We start from the raw sequence: 20,820 nt of genomic DNA, 5'->3' as shown, positions 1-20,820 counted from the left end.
GGAAATGCATAAGAAAACCAGCCAAGCGTGAGAAAACAAATTGGTAGTTTCTGGTTTCTAGGCTAAAAGAGTTCTCCTTGGTAAAAGTTCACAGGCCAGCTCTTAAGAACAGTTTACAAACTCAGTTTAAGAAGGGCCATAAAAAGCAGGAAGAAAATCCAGCAAAGAAGCAAAATAGGCCCTGAAGGAGGGGAATTTGAGCTGATCTTGAATTTGACAACTGGAAAGAAATCCATCTGGTTCTGGGTTTCTGAGGGTGAATGTGTGAGTGTTTTGCACAAAACAAAGCCTTGCAGAGCTCTCACAGCCTTTAAGGAGGAGGAGACTGAGCTCTGGCATGGGAACAGCTTTTTATGCTACAGGAGGAGCCTCTTTATCCCTGTGGATGCTGCTGGGTCACCTGTGGCTTTATAACATGGCTGAGCAGAGGAAAGGTGAGCTGCCACCACCATGAAGATCCTCCTCACACAGGGACAGAGAGCTGGTGGCAGCTGGGGAAGCCAAGCCGTGCAGGAAGCGCTCTGTTCCTCCCTTCCATCAAGGGCCTGCTGTTGGACAGTGCCCAAGCAATAAGTTTTAGCTTTATAGCAACATTTGGTCTTGATGTACAAATTGCTGAGCTTAACAGGGACAAAGGGGCGACGCTTTACAAACTACCTTGGATTTAAGCAAGCCCATGGAGATGATGGTCTGGAGGTCCTTTGCTGGAGGAGGTTTGCATTCTGGAAACACCCCCCAACAGTCCCATGCTCCCCAACAAAGGTCTGGATGGCACCAGTGTGCAGGAACACTTGAGGTCAGAGGAGAGGACCCAGTTCTCTCCTCCAGCCACCCTCGACTGAGTGTGACTCTGAGCCATGAAGCCCAGATACCTAAAGATAATGGCTTTCTACAAGCATCACTGTCAGTGGGCCATATGGGCCATTGCTTTTATCCTAAAAAATGTTTATGATCCTTCTTTTCCTCTCTGCGTCATGGTTGAGTGTTTTCTTTATTACTCTTGAAATAATAATCTAAATCTGGGAATTCAGAACCCACAGCCTGCTTGTATATATACATACATATTTATATTTCTTTTCAAAATATAAATTGGGGAACAGTTAAAATTATATTATTCCTGGCAGCAAAATTCCTTTTTAATAGACAATTTGAAGTTACTATATTGGAAGCAGTTTTCCCCACATGTTTATGCATGCGTGGTGTGGAGGGAACTGTGCCAAGAGGGCTCTGGGCAGCTTCTGAGGCAGGGGAGGTTGCTGGGAGCTTGCTGAAGGCTGCAGATTTTCAGCTGATGGTAGGAAAGAAATCTCAAAGGCACCATCTTTCAGTTCTTTCAGTTCTTAACTAAGCTTGGTTTTATCAATGGACGTTTTGCCTTTAGGAAGAACTGAAGAATTTGGCTTTCAAAATCTTTTTCTAGCAGAATCTGGTTTTTACTTCTCTCAGCTGTTTGTTTTTACAAGGTTTGTGAGTGCCAGTGCATTCTCCTGTGCACCAGGGTTAGGGTTAGGGTAGTCCTGTGGGGTTCTGTGCACTTTGTTTAAGTGCCCCACAATATACACTTTATTTGTTCACTGGATGGTGTTTTATTTCCCTGCTTGGTTTTTCATCAGCTTCAATCTACTGAAAAGCTGGTGGAAGGCAGTTGCCCTAGAACAAATTAAACCAGGTTAAACAGATTCCAGCCTCTTACACAGCATCTGTGTCTTTCATCAGTCCAGGCATGTTTGTGACTCACATGGCTGGAAGTAGCAGCCAACGTGTGTTCATGGGCTGAGTTCAGCTTCCTGCTGCTTTTCCCAGTTGCTGGAGTTAGCTCCTCTCCCCATATTGAGTTTTTGCAGGTAAAGCCTGGCTCAGGTGACATTAGCAGTAGGTATTGCTTGGTTTTTGGGTGTGGATGGGACTGACTAATAGCACACCCATACATGTGGAATTCCATGTGTGTGGAATAGCACATAGATAATGTTTGAATTGGTAAAATGGTAAAATAATGTGGAAAATTCATGGTTTAATGGCATCTGAGTTCCTGACTTGAGGTGATATGACAAAGATTTCCACAGTTTATCTTGGGACTTAAAAACCAAATGGAAATATGAATACCAAACTAAAGCCTTGACTGATGTGTTTCTCACACTGTAAATGACTGATCTTATTTGGGGAGAGACCTGCCTAAATGAATGTGGATCTGTATGGACAAAGGTAGCTGCAAGTGAAAATCCCAGAACTGGTCCCTTGGCCTCAGGTGTAGCCCAGCCTGCACGTGGAGCTGCCTAGCATAGGTGTATCCTGTTTTGCTGGGAAAAATGGAAGGGATGGCCCTGGAGTCAGGAGCACAGCAAGTGCCCTCAAAGTGATGGTATGTTGGAATAAGAAGTACGCTCATAACCTTTCTTTTAAAGAAACAGCAAATATGCTCTTAAATATAAAATAAATGCAGGAAAATAAATGCAGAATATTTGGCAGTGGCTCACACAGAAAAACAGCAAATTCATTTGGTTGGGGACCAAGGGGAGCTGTGTAGATTCAGTACAATTTAACTGCAGGTCAAGCCTGAAATTTCCTGCTGCACATCCCTGTTTTCCACAGCACACATAAAATGTTTCTACTGCAAACTGCATGTCCCAGTACAGCCCCACTACATCAAACACTATAAATCTCAGGTTTTCTGCTTTCTTTCTCTTCAGGACAGTGGCCCTGCCCAGAGCAGGAGGTCAATGCCCCATGGCTCTGGGGGCAGCCCCATGGACAAGCAGCAGATGCTGAACATGCAGCACCACCAACCAACGCGGCTCTATGCGAACAACAGCTCCGAGTCAGCGCTTCCAGGCCAGCTGAGTGGACTCCACATCACTCCTGTCCACAGGTAGGACCAGGGCAGGGCTTGCTCTCTGCATCTGCTACTGTTCCTGCAAACTAAGGTTCAGGGAGTGCACAGAAGCTGTGGTGCTCCTGAAGCTCCAGAGATCATGGAATTTTAGACTCACTTCAGTTGGAAAGACCTTCAAGATCATCCTCTCTAACCATTGCTCTAACTCTACCAAGTCCATCAAGATGCTGGGCTGGACCCTGCTCTGTTGGTCAAGTGTAGGTGGGAGAAAAAAAGAAACTAACCAAATAAACAAAACAAAGCAAAAATAAAAACATCTGGAGACATCAGTTCCTGAACAAAATGGCCACATCTACTTAGGTAGCAACTGCAACATTGAATTGAAGCTTGTGATGCTGAAGCAATGCTCAGGTGTGCATCCTGGTGAAGGTGCTTGTTCTCTAGATCTCTGTTAAGATTGGTCTCTTGCTGATGTGAGTAGATAGATTAGTGGCCCCTGGGTACGGTCCCTGAGCTGGGATTAATGCCAAGGAAGACAAGAGGAGGAGAGGTTTAAATTGGATAATAGCAAAATTGGATAGCAAAAATTTCTTCACCAACAAGATTGTCAAGCCCTGGTGCAGGCTGCCCAGGGCAATGGTGTGGAGTCACCATACTTGGAGGGATTTAACAGACATGTAGATGTTTCTCTTGAAGACATGGTTTAGTGGTGGCCTTGGTAGTGCTCGGGGAAATGGTTTGGCTTGATGATCTCAGAGGGCTTTTCTAACCTAAACAATTCCATGGCTCTGTGAGTGTCACAGACAACAATATTTTGTTTTTCCAAAGTGTGTCTCCAAGGCAGGATGGAGGGTGTGCCCTCCTAGGATGGAGGATCACCTTGCCACAGACCCAGGAGCCAATACTTACCCCGGAAGCTGGAAATATTGGCTGAAAAGATGAACTCCAGTAACTGGGATGTTTATAAGTGTGAGATCTGCTCAGTGCAGCTGTCCGGGAGGCTGAGAAATAAATAATGCTCCTAGGCTTTTGTGTAGCCAAGAATAGTTTGGGTGAATAACTCAGACTTTGAGACAAGCCAGGTTGTGGACTGGGATGTTTTCACTTGGCTTATGAGGATCTTGATTTATGTTCCTCCAAACTGGCAAAATATCCTGCAAGAAAGTAATGTCTGTATCACGTGCAAAGAGAGTTTCTTTTCAGCTCAGGAACTCTGTGTCTGCGTAAATCTGTATTTCAGTGATGCAGCAAGACAGCTTATTCCGTGTTGCTCCAGGAAAGTTACTGAAGTTGGAAAGAGGAGAACTGCATAAAAAATACAGAGAACAAAATGTGGTGTTATCTGCAAATGAGCCTAAAGCCAGGACATTCACTTGGGTCTTTGAGTAGAATTGGAGCAGGAGTGCACTTTCTTTGATGAGGCTGGGCTGGTGTCATGGTTTGACACTGACTAAACACTAAACACCATGAAAGTTGCTTGCTTACCCTCTTTTGCTTTCAACTGGGCAGAAGAGTGGGAAAAAAAAATTAACGAAGGGCTCATGAGTTGAGATGAGGACTGTGAGAAGACACTCTAAGGGCAAAACAGGTTCAAATTTAAAGGTATAAAGTAAATTTATTATCAACAGAGTCAGAGGAGGATAATGAGATTTAACATAAGCTTTTAAAACACCGTTTTTTCCCCCCCAGCCCCTCCCTCCTCCCCACTGACAGTGCAGGGCGTGGGGATTTTGGTCAGTTCATCATTCGAGACCTACTGTTTGCTCAGGGAGAGGACTCTGTTCTCTGCTGTGCTGTGAGTCCCTCCCACAGGCAAACAGTGTTCCCAAAACTGCTGTGGCCTGGGTCATTCATCCATGGGGTACAGTCCTCTAAGGATAGGCTGCCCTAGCTTGGAAGCAGGGCCCCCCTGTCTCCATCTCTGGGAGCAGGGCCCCTCTGTCTCCATCTCTGGAAGCAGGGCCCCTCTGTCTCCATCTCTGGGAGCAGGGCCCCTCTGTCTCCATCTCTGGGAGCAGGGCCCCTCTGTCTCCATCTCTGGGAGCAGGGCCCCTCTGTCTCCATCTCTGGGAGCAGGGCCCCTCTGTCTCCATCTCTGGAAGCAGGGTCCCCCTCTCTCTCCATCTCTGGAAGCAGGGCCCCTCTGTCTCCATCTCTGGGAGCAGGGTTCTCTCTCCATCTCTGGGAGCAGGGTTCTCTCTCCATCTCTGGGAGCAGGGTTCTCTCTCCATTCGGGTCTCCCACTGGATCACAGCTTTCTCTGGCATCCAGCTGCTCCACCGTGAGCACTTTTCCCTTGGGCTGTGACTGGATCTCTGCATCCCCCGTGGACTTCATACATTACAGGGGGACAGTTTGTTTCACTGTAGTCTTTACCACAGCTTGCAGAGGAATCTGAGCTCTGGCTTTGAGCACCTCCTCCCCCTCTTTGTTTTTCCACTGACCTTGGTGCCGCCATGTTGTTTTCCCTCACATGTCCTCACTTCCTCCTCTTCTCTGACTAGAAGAAAAGCTGCTGCTTGTAGGTACCATTGCCAGCGAGTTCCACTAATTCAAAGATTCCTGCAGGATCCCACAGCACCTAGAGGTCCATTTTGTCTGGGTTCTGTATTGGGCCTGCAGAGCTCACCTGAGTCAGGGAGTTTTCCCTGCCGGCCGGGCGGCCCCGCCATCACTGTGTGGGCAGAGGTGGCCGCCATGGCGCTGTGGAACGCCGCCATGGCGCTGTGGAACGCCTCTCCTCACTGCAGGGCCCCGGGAAGGAGAAGCCCCCAGGGATGGCCCTACCCTTCCACCCGCAGTGTGGCTGGCCAGGCGTGGCCAGGCAGGCAAGGCAGGGCAAGGCTCGCTGAGGGCCATGCCGAGATGGCGGCAGCCGCGGCGCATCGCCACACGCTGCACCAGGGATGGCCCCGGCAGTGGTGCCTCGCCACCCCTGGAAAAAACTGCCTGCCCTCTTTTGATTTTAGTCTTCAGTATGTCATCACAGAGGCATTACCAGCCTCTCCCATTGGGCCAGCAGCATGCTTGTCTTCAGAGCCATTAGAGATTGGTTTTGTCGGACATGGTGGAAGCTCCTAGCAGCTTCTCACAGAGCTACCCTTGTGGTCCCCCCTGGCTACCAACAAACCAGGCTGTGCCAAATTAACACAGCTGGCCAAAACCTGCCCTTTCCCATTGAAAATGTGTGAATTGATGTAGGAGTGAACTGTAGCAGGGTAGAGAAGCACTTGGAGCACACAGTCCGGGTTTAGACTGGCTGGGAGTCACAGGGATGGCTCTGCACCAGCATTGCCCCACCACCCAGGCTGGCCCTCACCTCCCATAGGGAGCAGAGACCAGAATATGGAGCTCTAGCCATTCTTTGAAAGCAACTTTTGTCTGGAGGTTTTTTCTCTTTCTTTTTTTCTTTGAAAGTGAATGTTATTTCTTCAGTTTATTTAAGTAGACATGAATATAATACATGAATATAATATAATAACTGGTGGAGAAAATTATCCAGATGATGGCTAAAGTATGTGAAGCTGATGGAGTTCAGCACTCTTGCTATTTTTATTTGTTTTATAATGACCTTGATGACCTGCTCTGTAAAAAGGAAGAGGAGCCCCTTCCCCTGGAGCTGTGCTGTGTGTTGGGGCCTCTGAAGCAAAACAGCACTTCTCAGCAGGACATTTAAGCGTGTACCTGAAATATTTTTGATTCTAGATCATGCTTTTCATGTTTTGATGTATTGGACTGGAATAATGGTTTAAATTGCTGTTTGTTATCTGTGCATCCCAAATGCTCCTCATACAGACCAGGAGCAGCTCCAGGCTGAAGGCTGGAGGGGGTGGTTACAAGGCAGCCCCAGTGTCCCCCTCCCTGGTGAGGTGGTTTTGTCAATTAAGCTGTGGTCTGTGTTTGTGATGTGCCTGCAGTAACAGCAGCTTCACAGGAGGCACTTGTGGGTGGTGATGACTTGTGCTGTCCTGCCTGGCACACACTCTCCAGATGCCCTTACAAGGAGTGAGTGCATGCCCTGGCCCTACATAGCTAATGAAGTGCATGTTTTTCCCATTTTTTCAATAAATTCCATAGGCGGCAAAGCGATTTACAGCATTTGCAAGCAGCTGCCCTCTTTCCTGAAGGATTCTGGTAACTGGGCCAGCCCTTGCTGTGTTGCTCAATTGGAGCCCAACAGGGAACAAGTTTAACCTCCTTGGTTCAGCGACTGTTCCTGGGCCAGACATACCTCCAGGCAGGGAAACACATGGGAACAGAGGTGCTTAATTGAATCTGTGGGAATGTGGAGATTAGAGTACTTCCCTGATGAGCTGACAGTAGCTGTTTGTGTTTGACCGGAGCCTTTCTTTCTTTGCTTTAAACCAGCATTGACCCTGTGAAGTCTCTCCCACGGAACAGAAATGGGATTGATGTGGAGTCGGATGTCTACAAGATGCTTCAGGATTATGAAAAGCCTATTTCAGAGCCAAAGCAGTCTGGATCCTTCCGGTACTTACAGGGCATGTTGGAGGCCAGTGAGAATGGTAAGGAGGTTGGCACCCAAGCACCCTCCTGTGAGGAGACCACCGGCGTGGCAGGTTTCAAATCAGTGTTTCACATACTCCTGCTTACCAAATTTTGGTGCTCACTTGAGCACTGTGTGAAAGCTGGATTTGTAACCAGTGTGGCAGCTGTTTTCTGAGATGGTTTATGAAATGTGATGGCCTTAAGTGGTTGTGTAAGATCACTGTTGGAGAACCTGGTCTGGTTAAGTAAATGTCATTTGCATAAGGATGTGGGATGGTACTCAGCAAGGCAGGGATAAGGATCAGGAGCTCTTGGCTCATTTCTCAGGTCTGTCACAGCTTCCTGCCCATGTTGTTAACACATTAAATAATAAGATCCCCAATCTATACACTTCAGCTTCTTTTTTATTTTTGTTTTCCTTCCAGCATTAAGTCTGTTGGAGCTTTTATGTTCAAATTTTTGGACTTTGCTTTACAGTTTTACAGGGCAAGACTCCTTTTCCTGCTCCCTTCCAAGGGCCCCATACTGCAATCACTGTGAATCCAGGAAGGTATATTTTATGGGAAAATACCAACTACTGTAAATCTCATTATGGAGCCATGAGAGGTAGCGAGTTGGGCTGTTGCACTTCAGTTTCTGTTTGTTTAAAAAGTTGGAGAAGTCTTTCCTTTGATTAGAAGAATGTTGATTCTTGCTTCACAAGAAGCACAATTGCAGGTAACTTCTGATCATCATGGAATTCCACCAGTATTGGTTTTCTCAGTGGGACTGAGCCATAGTTGCAAAGCATGAGATAGGATCAACCTCGGAAGCACTGGATATATTTTTATATTTTATATTAGTATTACAGCTCCTGAATTGGCAGAAAAACTGATGTTAAATACAGGCCCCAGTTGGACCTTCAGGTCCTTCAAGACCTCCAAAGAGCAAGGACAAATCTGCTGCTTTGCCAGTCTCCTCGTTAGGGAGAAGTAAGTGGGAAGTGACTGTGCTAATCCCAGTTAGTAACGCTGCTGCCTTCCTCCCTTCTCTGTGCCAGGGAAAGGGAATAAAATTCAAGCTTTGCTGATTTTCTCTTGCCTCCCCCTGCATCCTGCAGCTGTGGGCTGGCAGAAACCCAGTGTTAGTAGGAAGGGAGAAAGAAAAGGCCGTGGACTGAGGGAATGGGGAACAAAGAGGTGCCATGACAAGTCTCCACATCCTGAGACTGTCCAGCCAGTCCTGGATGTGTGTTCATCAGCATTCTCTTGGCACTAGCCCATCACCAGTGCAACACCGCGTGTTTGTCTGGAGCCTGAGAGGCTGCTTTTGGGTACCAGCCAGTATGGGACAGGCTGGAGCAGCCACTGTCACCTGGATTCTACTGTTCTCCCTCTCAGTAGTGTGGAGGGGATGTGTGACTGCCTGCACACAGCCTCACTTATGCCTTGGTCATTCCAACGCTGTTTATTTCACAAGGGATGAGAAATTAGGTGAAAAGGATCTCTGCTTGGCATGAAGCTCTGTGATGTTCCAGCATGTCTTCAATCCCAAGTGTTCCTGCTGGGTTTGTTTTACAGCTGCCACCCCTGCTCCTTTTTCCTTAAGCCTAAAATTATACATTTTGACCTGAGCTGCTCTGCATTGTCCTTTTAAAGTCAAGCTCTCCTCTCCCAAGGAGCTGAGTGTCTTGGAAGCATTTTAGCCCTATCCCACACCCTTAGGGAGCAATGCTTTGTGCTGAGGTGGAGGCTGGAGGAATGGCAGTGCCCACTTTCATAGGCACCCATGACCCAGAAAGGACAAACACTCCAGCAGTAAAGGAGATGGCATGGTTGAGGTTGTGGAGTTACAGCAATTTGCTGCCTTGCTGAAGACCATAAATCAACATAAGACTGGACTGGTAAATAGAAGGAAATTATACACAGTTCAGGAAGATGGGAAGCAGCCTTCACTGCAGGGTTCATTTTGCTGTAAAATGCTCTTTTTTTTTTTTTCCCTTCTTTCCTTTTTTAAGCAGCTTATCCAAGCACTCTGCATGAGAGGCAGTGACAGCTTAACTGTTAAATGTTGGCAGATGAGCGTGTCTAGTCCAAGCATGCTGTGTCTCATGCTGGGGGAAGCCAACAGCTTGAGCAGTTGCTTCAGTTTATTCCCAGCAAGGCAGCGGAAGGATTCAACAAGAGGCTTGGCTGGAGCCAGCCGAGTCCTGGGGAAACTCCTGGGGTGGAGTAGCCCTGCTCTGCTCTTGGACAGGCACTCTTGCATGTGTGGAAGTTCTTGGCATTGCCAAACACTGTATTGTGCTTGGGGTCTGGTGGGAAGTTTGTCCTTTTGGTTTTACCCACCTGGCTGGAACTGCTGGCAGCGTTGGCCCCTGTGTCAGAGCCGTGGCTGGAGAGGGCAGCTGTGGTGTGGAGGTGCCTGTGCACCCCAGGGGATGAGTCAGGTGTGCACCCTCCTTCCCAGCTGGGCCCAGGACACTGAGCACTCCTGAGACACATTAGATGGGGGAACAGGGGTCTCCATGGAAGGAAACTTCTCCAAGTAATGCCCTTCAAAATGTATCTAGCTTGTGACCCTGCCCAGGGTCTGTGAGCAACCAGCAGTGATGATGTATCAGGCCCCAGGTACTAAAAGTTCCCTTTAGGAAAGGCAGAGATGTTCCTGGGGCTGTGGGAGGAACTTACACTGGATTTTGCTTGGAAGTTGCCAAAACTGGCACAGAGCATGAGCAGATACCTTGGTCAGAAAGTGCTTGTATCCTACTGAGACCTTCTGGGCATCAGGGCTTGAAGCACCTGTTTACAATGGACCCTGGACTGAAACACCTTGGAAGCTCAAGGAGTGTGGCAGATTAGAACTCCGGAGAATGACTTGTTCATCCAAGAGCTCCTCTGCTGCTTTTCCAAGCTGTGAGCCAGCTGATCCTTCTTCATGAGCTTTTCCTTTCTACGACCTTAGGCAATCATGGACAAACCATAGATCAATACATGCCAAACAGACCAGTTGTCAGCTGTGGAAAACCAGGCAGTCGATACTGGAAGCTTTTAAGTATCCCAGGGGTTGGCAAACAAGCATGTTGGTGTTGTCCAGAATCAGAGGGCAGATGGTAAATGGTCTGTAGGGAGTGGGAGCAACAACACTGAAAACTCTGCTATGATATTTTTCATATGCATAAAATCTTAATTGCTTCCTTTCCTATTGTTGTACCTTCATGAAAGGAGGCCTGGTGCCTCAGAAGACTTTATCTTCTATCACAGTATTTTGGTTTAGATTATTTGAGCTTAAATGTGTGCTCTAGGAAGAAAAGTGCATGTGATTCTATTATTGTTTGGTTCAATTTGCTTCATTCTCTGAAATGCTTTCATCTACATCTCCTTGACAGATGGATCTACCAAGTGTACCTGAAATGTTGGTGTGATAGAACCTTTTCTTTTTGATGGGAGGAGCTTTTCTGAGCTCTTCACTATTTATGATTCTTAACTCAGTAAGTAGTATTACAGCCAAATTAACTTCTCATCTCTAGATCACAGCTGCTTTGCATTTTGACAAGGTCCATGTCTCTTGAGCTGATGCTGTCCTGGAACTTCCAAGGAAGTTGTGGGTCTTGTTACAAGAGGCAGACTCATCTGACTCCATAAGGGAAAAGGCAAAAAAAAAAGGAAGAAGAAGAAAGAAGATAAAAAAACAGCCCTGAGAGGCTGTGCAATCTGTGTCTTTATAATTCTTGGCAGGTGAAAAACTCGACAAACTGAGCAACCCCCGAAACATCAAGTCCCCAGTGCCAAAGCTGGGTGGTCCCATGTCTGGGCTGCAGATGCTCCCCGAGTGCACCCGCTGCAGGAATGGGATCGTGTAAGTGCCAGGCCTCGCCAAGCCCCCCAAGCAGTGGGGACAGTGACACTGGGACGTGGCTGGGTTGGGTCCTGCCAGGCACATAGGTTAGAATTTATAGCAGAATACCTTGAATCCCTTTCTGGTTTTTTCTAACCATGTCTAAACCTGAGCAATACAGTTTGGATTGCCCCTTTTAAGGGAATCTCGCAAGGGATGATTTATGGGATGGTTTGTGCCCTGCTTATCATAGTAGCTGCCCAGGGACTATGAATAGCACCACGGCACCAGCACTCCTTCACTGCCTTACAAGGGTTGGTGGGAGAAGCACCTTGAGAAGAGAGCTGTTTGTTTGTTGAAGAGTTACTCTCTGACAGATGGATGTTTATTTCAGAAAGTATAGGTGTTTTTCTGCTTTGTTCTGTTGTCATTTATGACCTGTTGTAATTTATGTTCTGCTGTAATTTACATCCTGCTCAAGCCAAATTTGCTGGCTGAGTGTGAGCTGTGCAAATGCCTGCAACTATGTTCTTGCTCGTGCTATGAGTTGAGGGTGTCTGCTCCACAAGTCATAGTGCCTGCAAATGGCACAGCCCAGTCCTTGCAGGATGCTGCTCCTGATTCTCAGATCCAGGCTAAGTGTAGACATTTAAGGCTCTGTTTTGCACCAAGCTGTGGAGCAGTGCTGCTGGGTGTGGAGCATCACTTCCCACAGAAGCATAGTGAAGCCATGCCTGGAGTAAGGTGGTAGCTTTGGGTGGGCTAAGAACCCCTGATAACCCTCACATGTCCCTGCATGCTGCTTTCCTGCACTTACTGTTTTACTTGAGGCAGCAGGAGAAGCTGCTCATGCTCGTTGTTTCTGCACCTCACTTGAGCTTTCCCGATCTCTCCCAGGGGCACCATCGTCAAGGCTCGGGACAAACTCTACCACCCCGAGTGCTTCATGTGTGACGACTGCGGCCTCAACCTGAAGCAGAGAGGATATTTCTTCATCGAGGAGCAGCTGTACTGCGAGACGCACGCCAAGGAGAGGGTTAAGCCCCCCGAAGGATATGACGTGGTGGCTGTTTACCCAAACGCCAAAGTTGAACTCGTGTGAAGCTGGGCTGTGCTCTGGAGAGGTCGGGGGGCCCTGTGCCCACCCACGTCCTCCCGCCGGCTGCAAGCAGGGGCTGTCATCAACCCCCATTACCAAAGCCCCAGTTAAAATGCCTTTTCCTAGATAAAACCGTTTACACTTGGGATCTCTGGGGAATGGTGTTGAAAGCATTCAAACAGGTTTTGCCCTTCTTTTTGACACTCTGCTTTTTGCTGTATTGGGTTATTAGTCTGTGCTATAATCTTATCCAAGATCTGTGTAAATATTGATTAATTCTCTACTCTCTTTCATATAAAACCTGTATTCCTTTTTTTTTTCTTTTTTTTTTTTGTGCCCTCCTTCTACTGAAGATGTTTTAAAAGCTCAAAGAAAATAAGGCACTTTAACAAAAGAAGCTGTTTCTTATGTCCTGACCCTAATTTCTCCTGTCTTGTGGCTGCCCCAGTGATAAAAAACAACCCCTGAGAGTCAGGATGATATCAGTGGGTGCCTCACTCAGCTGCATCCCAGCAGATGTGCCAAGTAAGGGTGGTCTCTTAAAGCAGTTATAGTGAGACTCTCTGAACCAGAGGCTGTTTGGGTTTGAGGCAGTTTGAGGCTGACAAGGACTGATTCGAGTTCCCAAGACATCTCTCCACTGAGTGTGTGATGAGGCTTTTTTCTTCCTTCTACTCCTAATTCAATTGTTCTGTCATCTAATCACTCAAACACACCTTGAAAGGACACTGCAGTAGTCTGGAGCAGCCTTGATTATCTCCACCTCCTACATTTTTGCCCACAGCTCCTTTGCTATGGCCATTGTGAGTATTCCCCAGTTTTTGCTATGATTTTGCAGCCCTTTATTTCTGGATCCTCAGATTGCTGCTATCTGGGTCTGCCTCCTAGAAGGGTGGGGGTATTAAAATCCCTCCAGGGACATAGGGAATAACTGGAGCTTTGGTGAGCCCCAGGTCCCAGGGCAGCAGGATTGTATTTATACCCATCTATCAAGGCTGTGGTTTCAGCCAGGTCCATCATCCACTTTATTTGACAGGGAAAAAGATTTTGTAGATCTTGAAATGTTTCTCTGTTAGAGAAATGTGAGTTTTCTCATGTCAGTACTCAGAGGAAGGAGAGGGAGAGTTGAGTTGCTCAGCTGCTGTGCAAGGTGATGGGAGCTGTGTCTTTGGTACCACGAGGTTACTTCTGCTTTGCAACAGCCTTACTCTTGTTCCTCCTCACTTTGAGAGAGGAAGGATGTGGGGGAGAAAAAGAAATGCTTGTGCTTGCTTTCCTTCCATAGAAAAGGAAAAAAGAAATGGGATGATGGTCAAAGCCTCCTGGCTCTCCATAAGAGGGAAAATCAGGGATTGGAGGAGGGTTGGGAGCATGATTCTGGTTGGGGCTGAGCAGGTAATTTCTTCCTGCAGGTTCTGCACCCCAGAAGGGATTTTAGGGTGTTACTGGTCTCCATCTAGACCTCTTCATGCAGTGCCTTACAGGGACACAGCTGCTCCTGCCCTGTGCCCTGCAGCCTCCCAGCAGCCCTGGGCACCCTGCAGCTGGGTACCACAGGGTCCTGGCTGTGTGCATTCCTGCTAGCAGCAGGACAGCCACCTCCCCCTCCTTCTGCCATCAGGAATTTTTTAATTATTAAAGTACATGAAATGTGGAAATTTTTATCACCGCGCTGAAACAAGTTTTTCTTGTATTTGCATGGCCTTGCTTGGTCAGTTGGACCCTCTGAAGGGGAATGTTTGGGACAAGTGTAAATGAGGAGACATGATAATCAGATGGGAAGCATTACTGCCCTGGTTTGCAGGGCTGTGCTTGGAGCTCCTTAGGTTGCCCTTGTAAGAAACATTGATTCTGAATTCTCTGTTACCCTGATGCATTGCTGGTTTGAGCTGTGGTGCCTGTAGCTTGAGAGTTCAGGCTTCACCCAAATCCAGGACTGAATACAGCTTGGCTGCATGATGGAAGACTCACAACATGAATGGCACAGGATGCCTTTCCCTGTTTTCCAGGCAGACAGTTGAAGCTGCCTGTGGTGCTGTTTGTCACTCTCTGGGGTTCTTGTCCCCATTTGACTCTACCTGCGTGGTGGCCGTGTCCTGCAGGATGCCTGGAGTCTGCAGCTCTGCTACAGGGAACACTGAGAAGTTCATGAGTTGGTTCATTGCCCTCATTTTAAACAGCCAGCTGAGCAGGCTGCTGCCAGGGCATCCTTGGTGGTCTGCTTGGCTGCCACACCAGTACAGCACTGTGAGTGCTGGGCATGGAGCTGTTCACATAATTTGATCCCAAGTTCCCTCAAATCAGTATTTCCACATGGCATCTCATGATAACCTTTCTCAGGAGTATTCAGTTCACCTGATCTGTCTGCAGAGTTAGGAACTGCCTCACCCCAGGGCACAGGGTTTCCTGGCTTCAGGCCACCCTATTCTTGTTGTGAGGCTTGCAGGAGCAGCCACAAGTGAGTATCACCTTCTCTGTCACCAGATAATACTGTTAAACTGTAAAATGTGGGGAGGGTGCTGTTTGTATGAAACAAAAAATAAAATTGTTTTGTCTCACATCACTTGGCCTTTTCCTGGTCCATATTGTGTGGGGGGCCCCTGGCATCCAGGTGAGGACACTGGATGAACTTCAAAAAGCATCTTGGAGACACAAATCACATTTCTATGTGAATAGCAAATGCAAATTGCTTTTCACGTTTCATTGAGAGCTTGTTTGAGGTTTGGCCTGTGTTTTGGGGGGAGCTGGTGTGGAGTTTTTTAACTTGAGACCTTCCTGGGATCCTATATCCTATCAGGTGTGGAGGTGGGAAAGGTCACTGTGTCTCTCTCTGCTATGTTATCCCCCACTGGTGCCTGACTCCTCTCCACCAGTGTCACTCAGCTCATCCTCTGATAGTCCAGAGCTTTGCTGCATCTGCCCCAGCACAAGGCTGATGAATCAGTGGTTTTGGTGATGTTTAATCAGCCACAGTGACACTCCAAGGAAACCTTCTCCCACCTGATGTCCCAGGCTGCCATCAGACTGGGATCCACAGATTTGTAGTGCTGGGGGTGTTACCTGCTGTCACTGCTGGAGTGATCTGGGCCTTATTCCCAAGGAGGGGTTATTGCTGACCCTTGGAGTACAGAGGGCCACTGCGTGGTGGGAGTGTGGGGGATTGGGAGGTGAGGCCAGGCTGGGGTTAGCTGTTTGCTTCTGTAGCTCAATCTCAGTGGGTCTGGTTTTAATAGTTGATTGGGATTCAAATCACTGGTGTATGGGAAAGTCAGAAGGGGTGTGAGGTAAGTGCCTCCAGTATTTAACCTAAAAGCTTTTATTTGGCAAGTGTTCATATATGGAAATTGTTGTCTCTATGTGCCTAAAATATTTAAAAGACAAAACCTCTGAGGATCCGCATGTGGCAGAAAAGGTTTCCATAGTGTGGGTCTGAGTAATTCTATGTGTAATTAGTGCACATATTCAAATCATTACTATAGTTATGACTCTCCAATTAGTGGTTTTTCTATTCACCCTTGAATATACACGTGTTGGATGTGTTTCCGTGGTTTAGCCACCACCATCCCTGGCCCCTCTGCCCGGGGAATTGATGCTGGGGGGCTTCAGCGCCTTGGGGTGATCCCCACTGAGGAATAGAGAGCCTGGGCAACACTGGGGCCCCCCACACCCTCTGAGCAGGGTACACACAGCTAATCTGACCAGCCCAACACTGGGAACCTCCTCTCTTGAGAAAAAAGGCACAAGCTCCACCTTGATGAGGTGCAGCATTTATTGACTAAATGAGGTGGGACCAGGGCCAGACTAATTCAAGCTTTAATTGTTTAACTTTTTCCATGTATCATCATTAAAGTTTCCTACTTAGCCAGGCATTATTTCCACCACCACACCCCTGTTCTGCTGCAGCTTTTGTTTGGAGTTGTTTAACTTTGCTTTTGTTATTGCCGGTATGCACCAAGGACTCAAAAAATCTCAGCTTGTCCATTTCTCTGAGGATAAATGTCCTGTGCCATTGGAGGGGGGTTGAGGGAAAGAGGCTCTTTGGAAAAGTTCCCTCTCTGCCCTTTCTCATTGTATGAAAGAAACTATTTTAATTACTTTAGAGAGGGAAAAATATCTTCCCTACACATATAGTAAAGCCCAGAAAACTGCTCCTGATTCTATGCAAACTTACCTGCAAGTTGTCTCTGTTTCTCCCCCCAAACACTCTCAGAGCTCTTCCAGCCGGGACCAGCTTCTTCACCAGGACACTTAAATATTCTGAATTTTTGGGTAGTCCTAAAGCAGTTGCTTGTGCAGGGAGCCCAGTGGGGAGAGTCTGGGCTGGAGCCGGAGCTGCCTTCAGGGCAGTTAATGTGCACAGGGTCACACTTCATTCTGCAGAGATACTGCTCAAGCCTGGTTCAGGCTTTTGGCTTTATTAATGAGGATAACTATTTTGGGAAGAAACACCTTAGTTCTTCACTCTTGAACCTGAAGAGTTCCAGGAGGCCAGTGATCTCCTCCCCAGACTGATGGATGTAAGAGTCGGTCCGAAAATCCCTCATTTTTGCCTCACGACTGTCAGAGGCTGAGACCCCCCCTGGACCCTGGGCCACAGCACAGGAGAGATCCAAGCTTCTCCCTGCAGCTGCACCCACTGGACCAAGACGCCCTCCTCAGGGACCCGTGCAGGAACAATGGACACTGTCACAGTTCCTGGGCCGTGTTTGCAGAGGCCGTGTTTGCTTTGACTGACTGTGCTGTACCTGCTGCAGAGCCCAGACCTGCTTGCCCCAAACCTGCCTGATCTGAATGGTTGCACCTGATTCCCAGAGCAACGGGGCTCCTCACAATGACTCTTGGGTGCTCTCCCCACGCTGGCCAGGTGCCCCCCACTTCTGCCTGCATTGTGCATTGGCCGGGTGCCCCCTGCTTCTGCAATGACTATAAAAGCTTCCCCCTGCGACTCACACTTCGAGGCCTCCCCAGCGGACGACGGCTCTATTGACCTACGTGCCACGGAGACTGCGAAGGTGGTCTGTTGGCAACGACGTCACGAGGACCCCCGTCTGTCAGTTGGTAGCTATACCCTTTCTTTACCCCCCTTTCTCTCCCTCTCTCTCTCCCTCTCTTCTTTCCCCTTCTTTTCTATCGCATAACTGTGTGTATCAATAAAGATACAATTGATTTCACTTGAATTAAGTTATCACTGCCTCTTTTTGCACTCTGAAATCAAAACGAACCATCACGACCATCCTTTGGCTCGTGACAATGGACTCTGAGGAGATGCAAGCTGCTGGCACTGTGGGACCATGGGTTGAGAGGGCTTGGGCTTACCAGTGGGACATGGACACCATCACTGGAAAATCCAGAAAATCCAACTGGAGAGGCTCTCGGGAGGCCACTCACACCTTGCCCCTGTCCCCAGGCAGCACCAGGTGCCCATGACCCTCCCAAGAAATATCTAATCTGTCCTTGGAATGGAGAATCCCAGCTCCCCAGGCAGCACGTCCCAGGGGTTTTCCCAGCATCTGGGGGAGTGCAGGGGATGTAAAGGAGGGCATTGGATAAATGATGTGCAGAGAAATGTAAGGGATGTGTAGGGGAGATAGTGGTAAATGGGTGTGCCTGGGCTGCAGGGGGCTATAAGGGATGTGTGGGGGCAGATGAGGGGCAGATGGGCTGCAGGGGGCTATAAGGGATGAGGGGCAGGGGAGCTGTCTGGGTGCAGGGCATAGGGCATGGCACAGCTTCAGCCGGGCGTTGTGCTGTCTCCTGCTCCATCTAGTGATGGAAACTGAAATATCCAGCGGCTTCGAGGAGGATGAGACAAGAGCCAGCTCTGTGAGGAGTCTCGGCATGGTGCGGAGGTTCCCCAGCGACAACATCCAAATCCGCCCAGAGGGCAGCACTTCGGGAAACTTCTGGCAATGATCTCCCCGGGAGAGGTTGTTTTACACCGTAGTGATGGGCTTGAGCATCTCGTCTCTTGTCTGGCAAGACCTCTGGCCATTCCCTGCTCTGAGGCAGCCCTGACCCACATCTCTGAGCCCTGACCCAAAGGCTGGGGGCCAGGGAAGCAGAACGTGTTTGCCTCGATGCACTGCTCCTGCTGCAGAGGAAGTGTGTGCTGGTCCCCAAAGCAATGTCTCTTCCCTGGCTGGAGCAACATTCCACCAGGAAAAATTACTGAAGTCCTTTGTGAGTGGTGGATAGCCTAGGGAAAGCTGACTGCACTTGAGTAGGTGAGATCTGGGAGGGTTTATCCCAAATCCTCACACACCTGCTAAAGACAGGCATCCTTACTGCATCTCATCAAGTAAGATGAAAAATCATTCACACCAAATGCTTGTCTGCTGGGCTCTGCTTAGGACGGGAGAAGTTCCTTCACCACTACCAGGAACTGGGCAGTGATGGTCATAATGCCCCCAAGAGCTCCAAGTCCCACAAGCTGGATTCAAGTGAGCATCAAGCAGCTCTTGGCACTGCTCCAAGGGGTACTTGCACTGTATTGCTGAGAGAGCAGAAAGGCTGAGATGAGTCAAGAGCCTTTTTAAAGGCTGCCAAAGAGAATGTTTTCCTGGATGTTCTTGGTCCAGTGGGATGTGACCCTGATGGATGTGATCACCAGCTCCAGGGTGGTGAGCAGGCAGGCAGGAGGGCAAGGCCAGGGCTTTGGCCAGAGCAGAGCTGTACCACACTCCAGCAGGGTGGCATTGGAGCTCCAGCATGTGGCACAGAGCCCCTCGAAGGACACACTGCAGGCTCACACACAAAATGGATCTTGCTTTGCCCCATTGATAAGCAAGTTTCCACATGATCCAAGTGCTATACAATCCACTGAACTCGAAATTATCATGTGCTTTCTTAATTCCCAGCTCTCAAGATGGCTACTGGGAGGGTGGCACAGCTGTCCCACCACAGCAGAGGATCCCTTCACAGGGGCTTTGCCCTAGCAGAAAGAGCAGAGCTGCTGTGGGCAGTACCACCCCACTCTGGAGCAGAGCAGGAGCTCTGATGCCAGCAGTGGCACAGTGTCACAGTGGGTGAGGGTAATGTGACTGCACATGAGCAGGAGCTGGGCTCCTCCACAGCTGGGGCAGCTTGTGGCATCCAGCAGCCATTGGTGCAGCTTCCTGCTTCCACAAGAACCTAGTGCCTGCACTAGAGGTCATGTCTCAGCCATTCAAAGATTTGTTCCATCTCCCCCTACAATGAAGTACTCCTCTGCTCTGCCGGCTCCTTGGCATCTGACTTCAGTTTAAAGGAATCTCCCTGACCTCATTTCCCACACACTGCTCTTGTAATAGCTAAAAGTGTGTTTCATAAGGCTGTGGTAAAATCATAGAAGTGTTTTGGTGAAAAATGCCCTCAGCACCACAAAGCCCACTACTAAACCATGTCACCAAGTGCTGTATCTTCATGCGTGTTAAATCCCTCCAGGGATGGTGACTCCACCACTGCCTGTGCCAGTGTCACAAACAAATTTTCTCTAATATCTAACCTAAACCTCCCCTGGTAGAACTTAAGGCTATTTCCTTTCATTCTATTGCTTTTTCCTTGGGAGAAGAGACCAACCCCCCCACCTCACTACCTCCTCTTTTCAGAGAGTTGTAGAGAGCAAGAAGATCCCCACTGCACCTCCCATACTCCAGAGTTCCTCCTGCTCATCAGAATTGTGCTCCAGCTCCTTCCCCAGCTCTGTTGCCCTTCTCTGGACACATGCACTGACCTCTTTAAGAACTAGGATTGGTCCTTCCCCTGCAGTGAACTTGCTCCACAACACTGGCCACTGTTTTCATGTGGTTTTCATAATCTCCATGCTCGGGTTGAAGCATCCATGATGTTGGATCACAAGTGGGTTTTACAAGGTAAGGAGCACACAGCAAAAACTCTGGGCTATGGTGATTGCAGCAAGAGCTTGTGGTGCTGTGGCAGAGCTGACTAGAACACAAAGGATTTCTATAACTGCTAATTTATGCAGGTTCACGATATAAGAGAAAACCCTGTGGTGTTCTCATGTCAGGCACGTGAAGTTTTAATATGTTAAGCATGCAGCTGCAAACAAGATAAACCTAAGCACATCATCTACCACTTACTGAGTCTGTGTCTACCATTTACTTTTGATATGCTAAATTTGCAGCCTAACCACAGTTTATTTCTGAGCTCTGCAAATTAGTCCTCTGGAATAAATCACTGTTGACTGAATAATTACTAAGATTGCATTAACATTCATTCTTAAGACAAAACACTTCACATCCCTAATTTCCTCATGGGAGTAGGCATGCATTGCATTTCTTTACTCCGGTTCTTGCACAACCTCAGGGCAGGGCAGGTGGAGGGCCGCTGCCTGCTGCTGCCTGCAGCTGCCTGGGAGCCCCTGATCTGTCCCAGCTCGCCCCCACCCTGCTCCTATCACTGGGGACACCTTAGACTGTTCAGCAGCCCAGGCCCGGCACGAGGTTGTCCTCTCCAAACAGGAGATATCTGAATCTTCCCATGACATGAGTTCTCCATCCCACATCCGAAGCAGCAGCAGATCGCTGCCCGGCCAGATAAATGTTGCCGTGTGTTCTCCTCCCCAAGC

The 20,820-nt window shown here is 48.4% G+C and overlaps 1 protein-coding gene across 1 annotated transcript in view; it reads left to right on the top strand.

Annotated features, from left to right (window-relative positions):
- The window catches only part of PDLIM4 (PDZ and LIM domain 4), a 44,781-nt gene extending 29,967 nt beyond the window's left edge, over window positions 1-14,814 (top strand). Inside the window, exons 4-7 of the mRNA XM_063413221.1 lie at window positions 2,688-2,866; window positions 7,199-7,356; window positions 11,056-11,176; window positions 12,053-14,814. Of these exons, the coding sequence (XP_063269291.1) occupies window positions 2,688-2,866; window positions 7,199-7,356; window positions 11,056-11,176; window positions 12,053-12,257 (663 nt within the window). The 3' untranslated portion in view covers window positions 12,258-14,814. The remainder of the gene's footprint in view (window positions 1-2,687; window positions 2,867-7,198; window positions 7,357-11,055; window positions 11,177-12,052) is intronic.
- The last annotated feature ends 6,006 nt before the right edge of the window (window positions 14,815-20,820 follow it).

This window comes from Prinia subflava, chromosome 16, assembly GCF_021018805.1.
Source record: "Prinia subflava isolate CZ2003 ecotype Zambia chromosome 16, Cam_Psub_1.2, whole genome shotgun sequence".
Lineage (NCBI taxonomy): Eukaryota > Metazoa > Chordata > Aves > Passeriformes > Cisticolidae > Prinia > Prinia subflava.
This window is presented reverse-complemented; position numbering and strand designations above follow the sequence as displayed.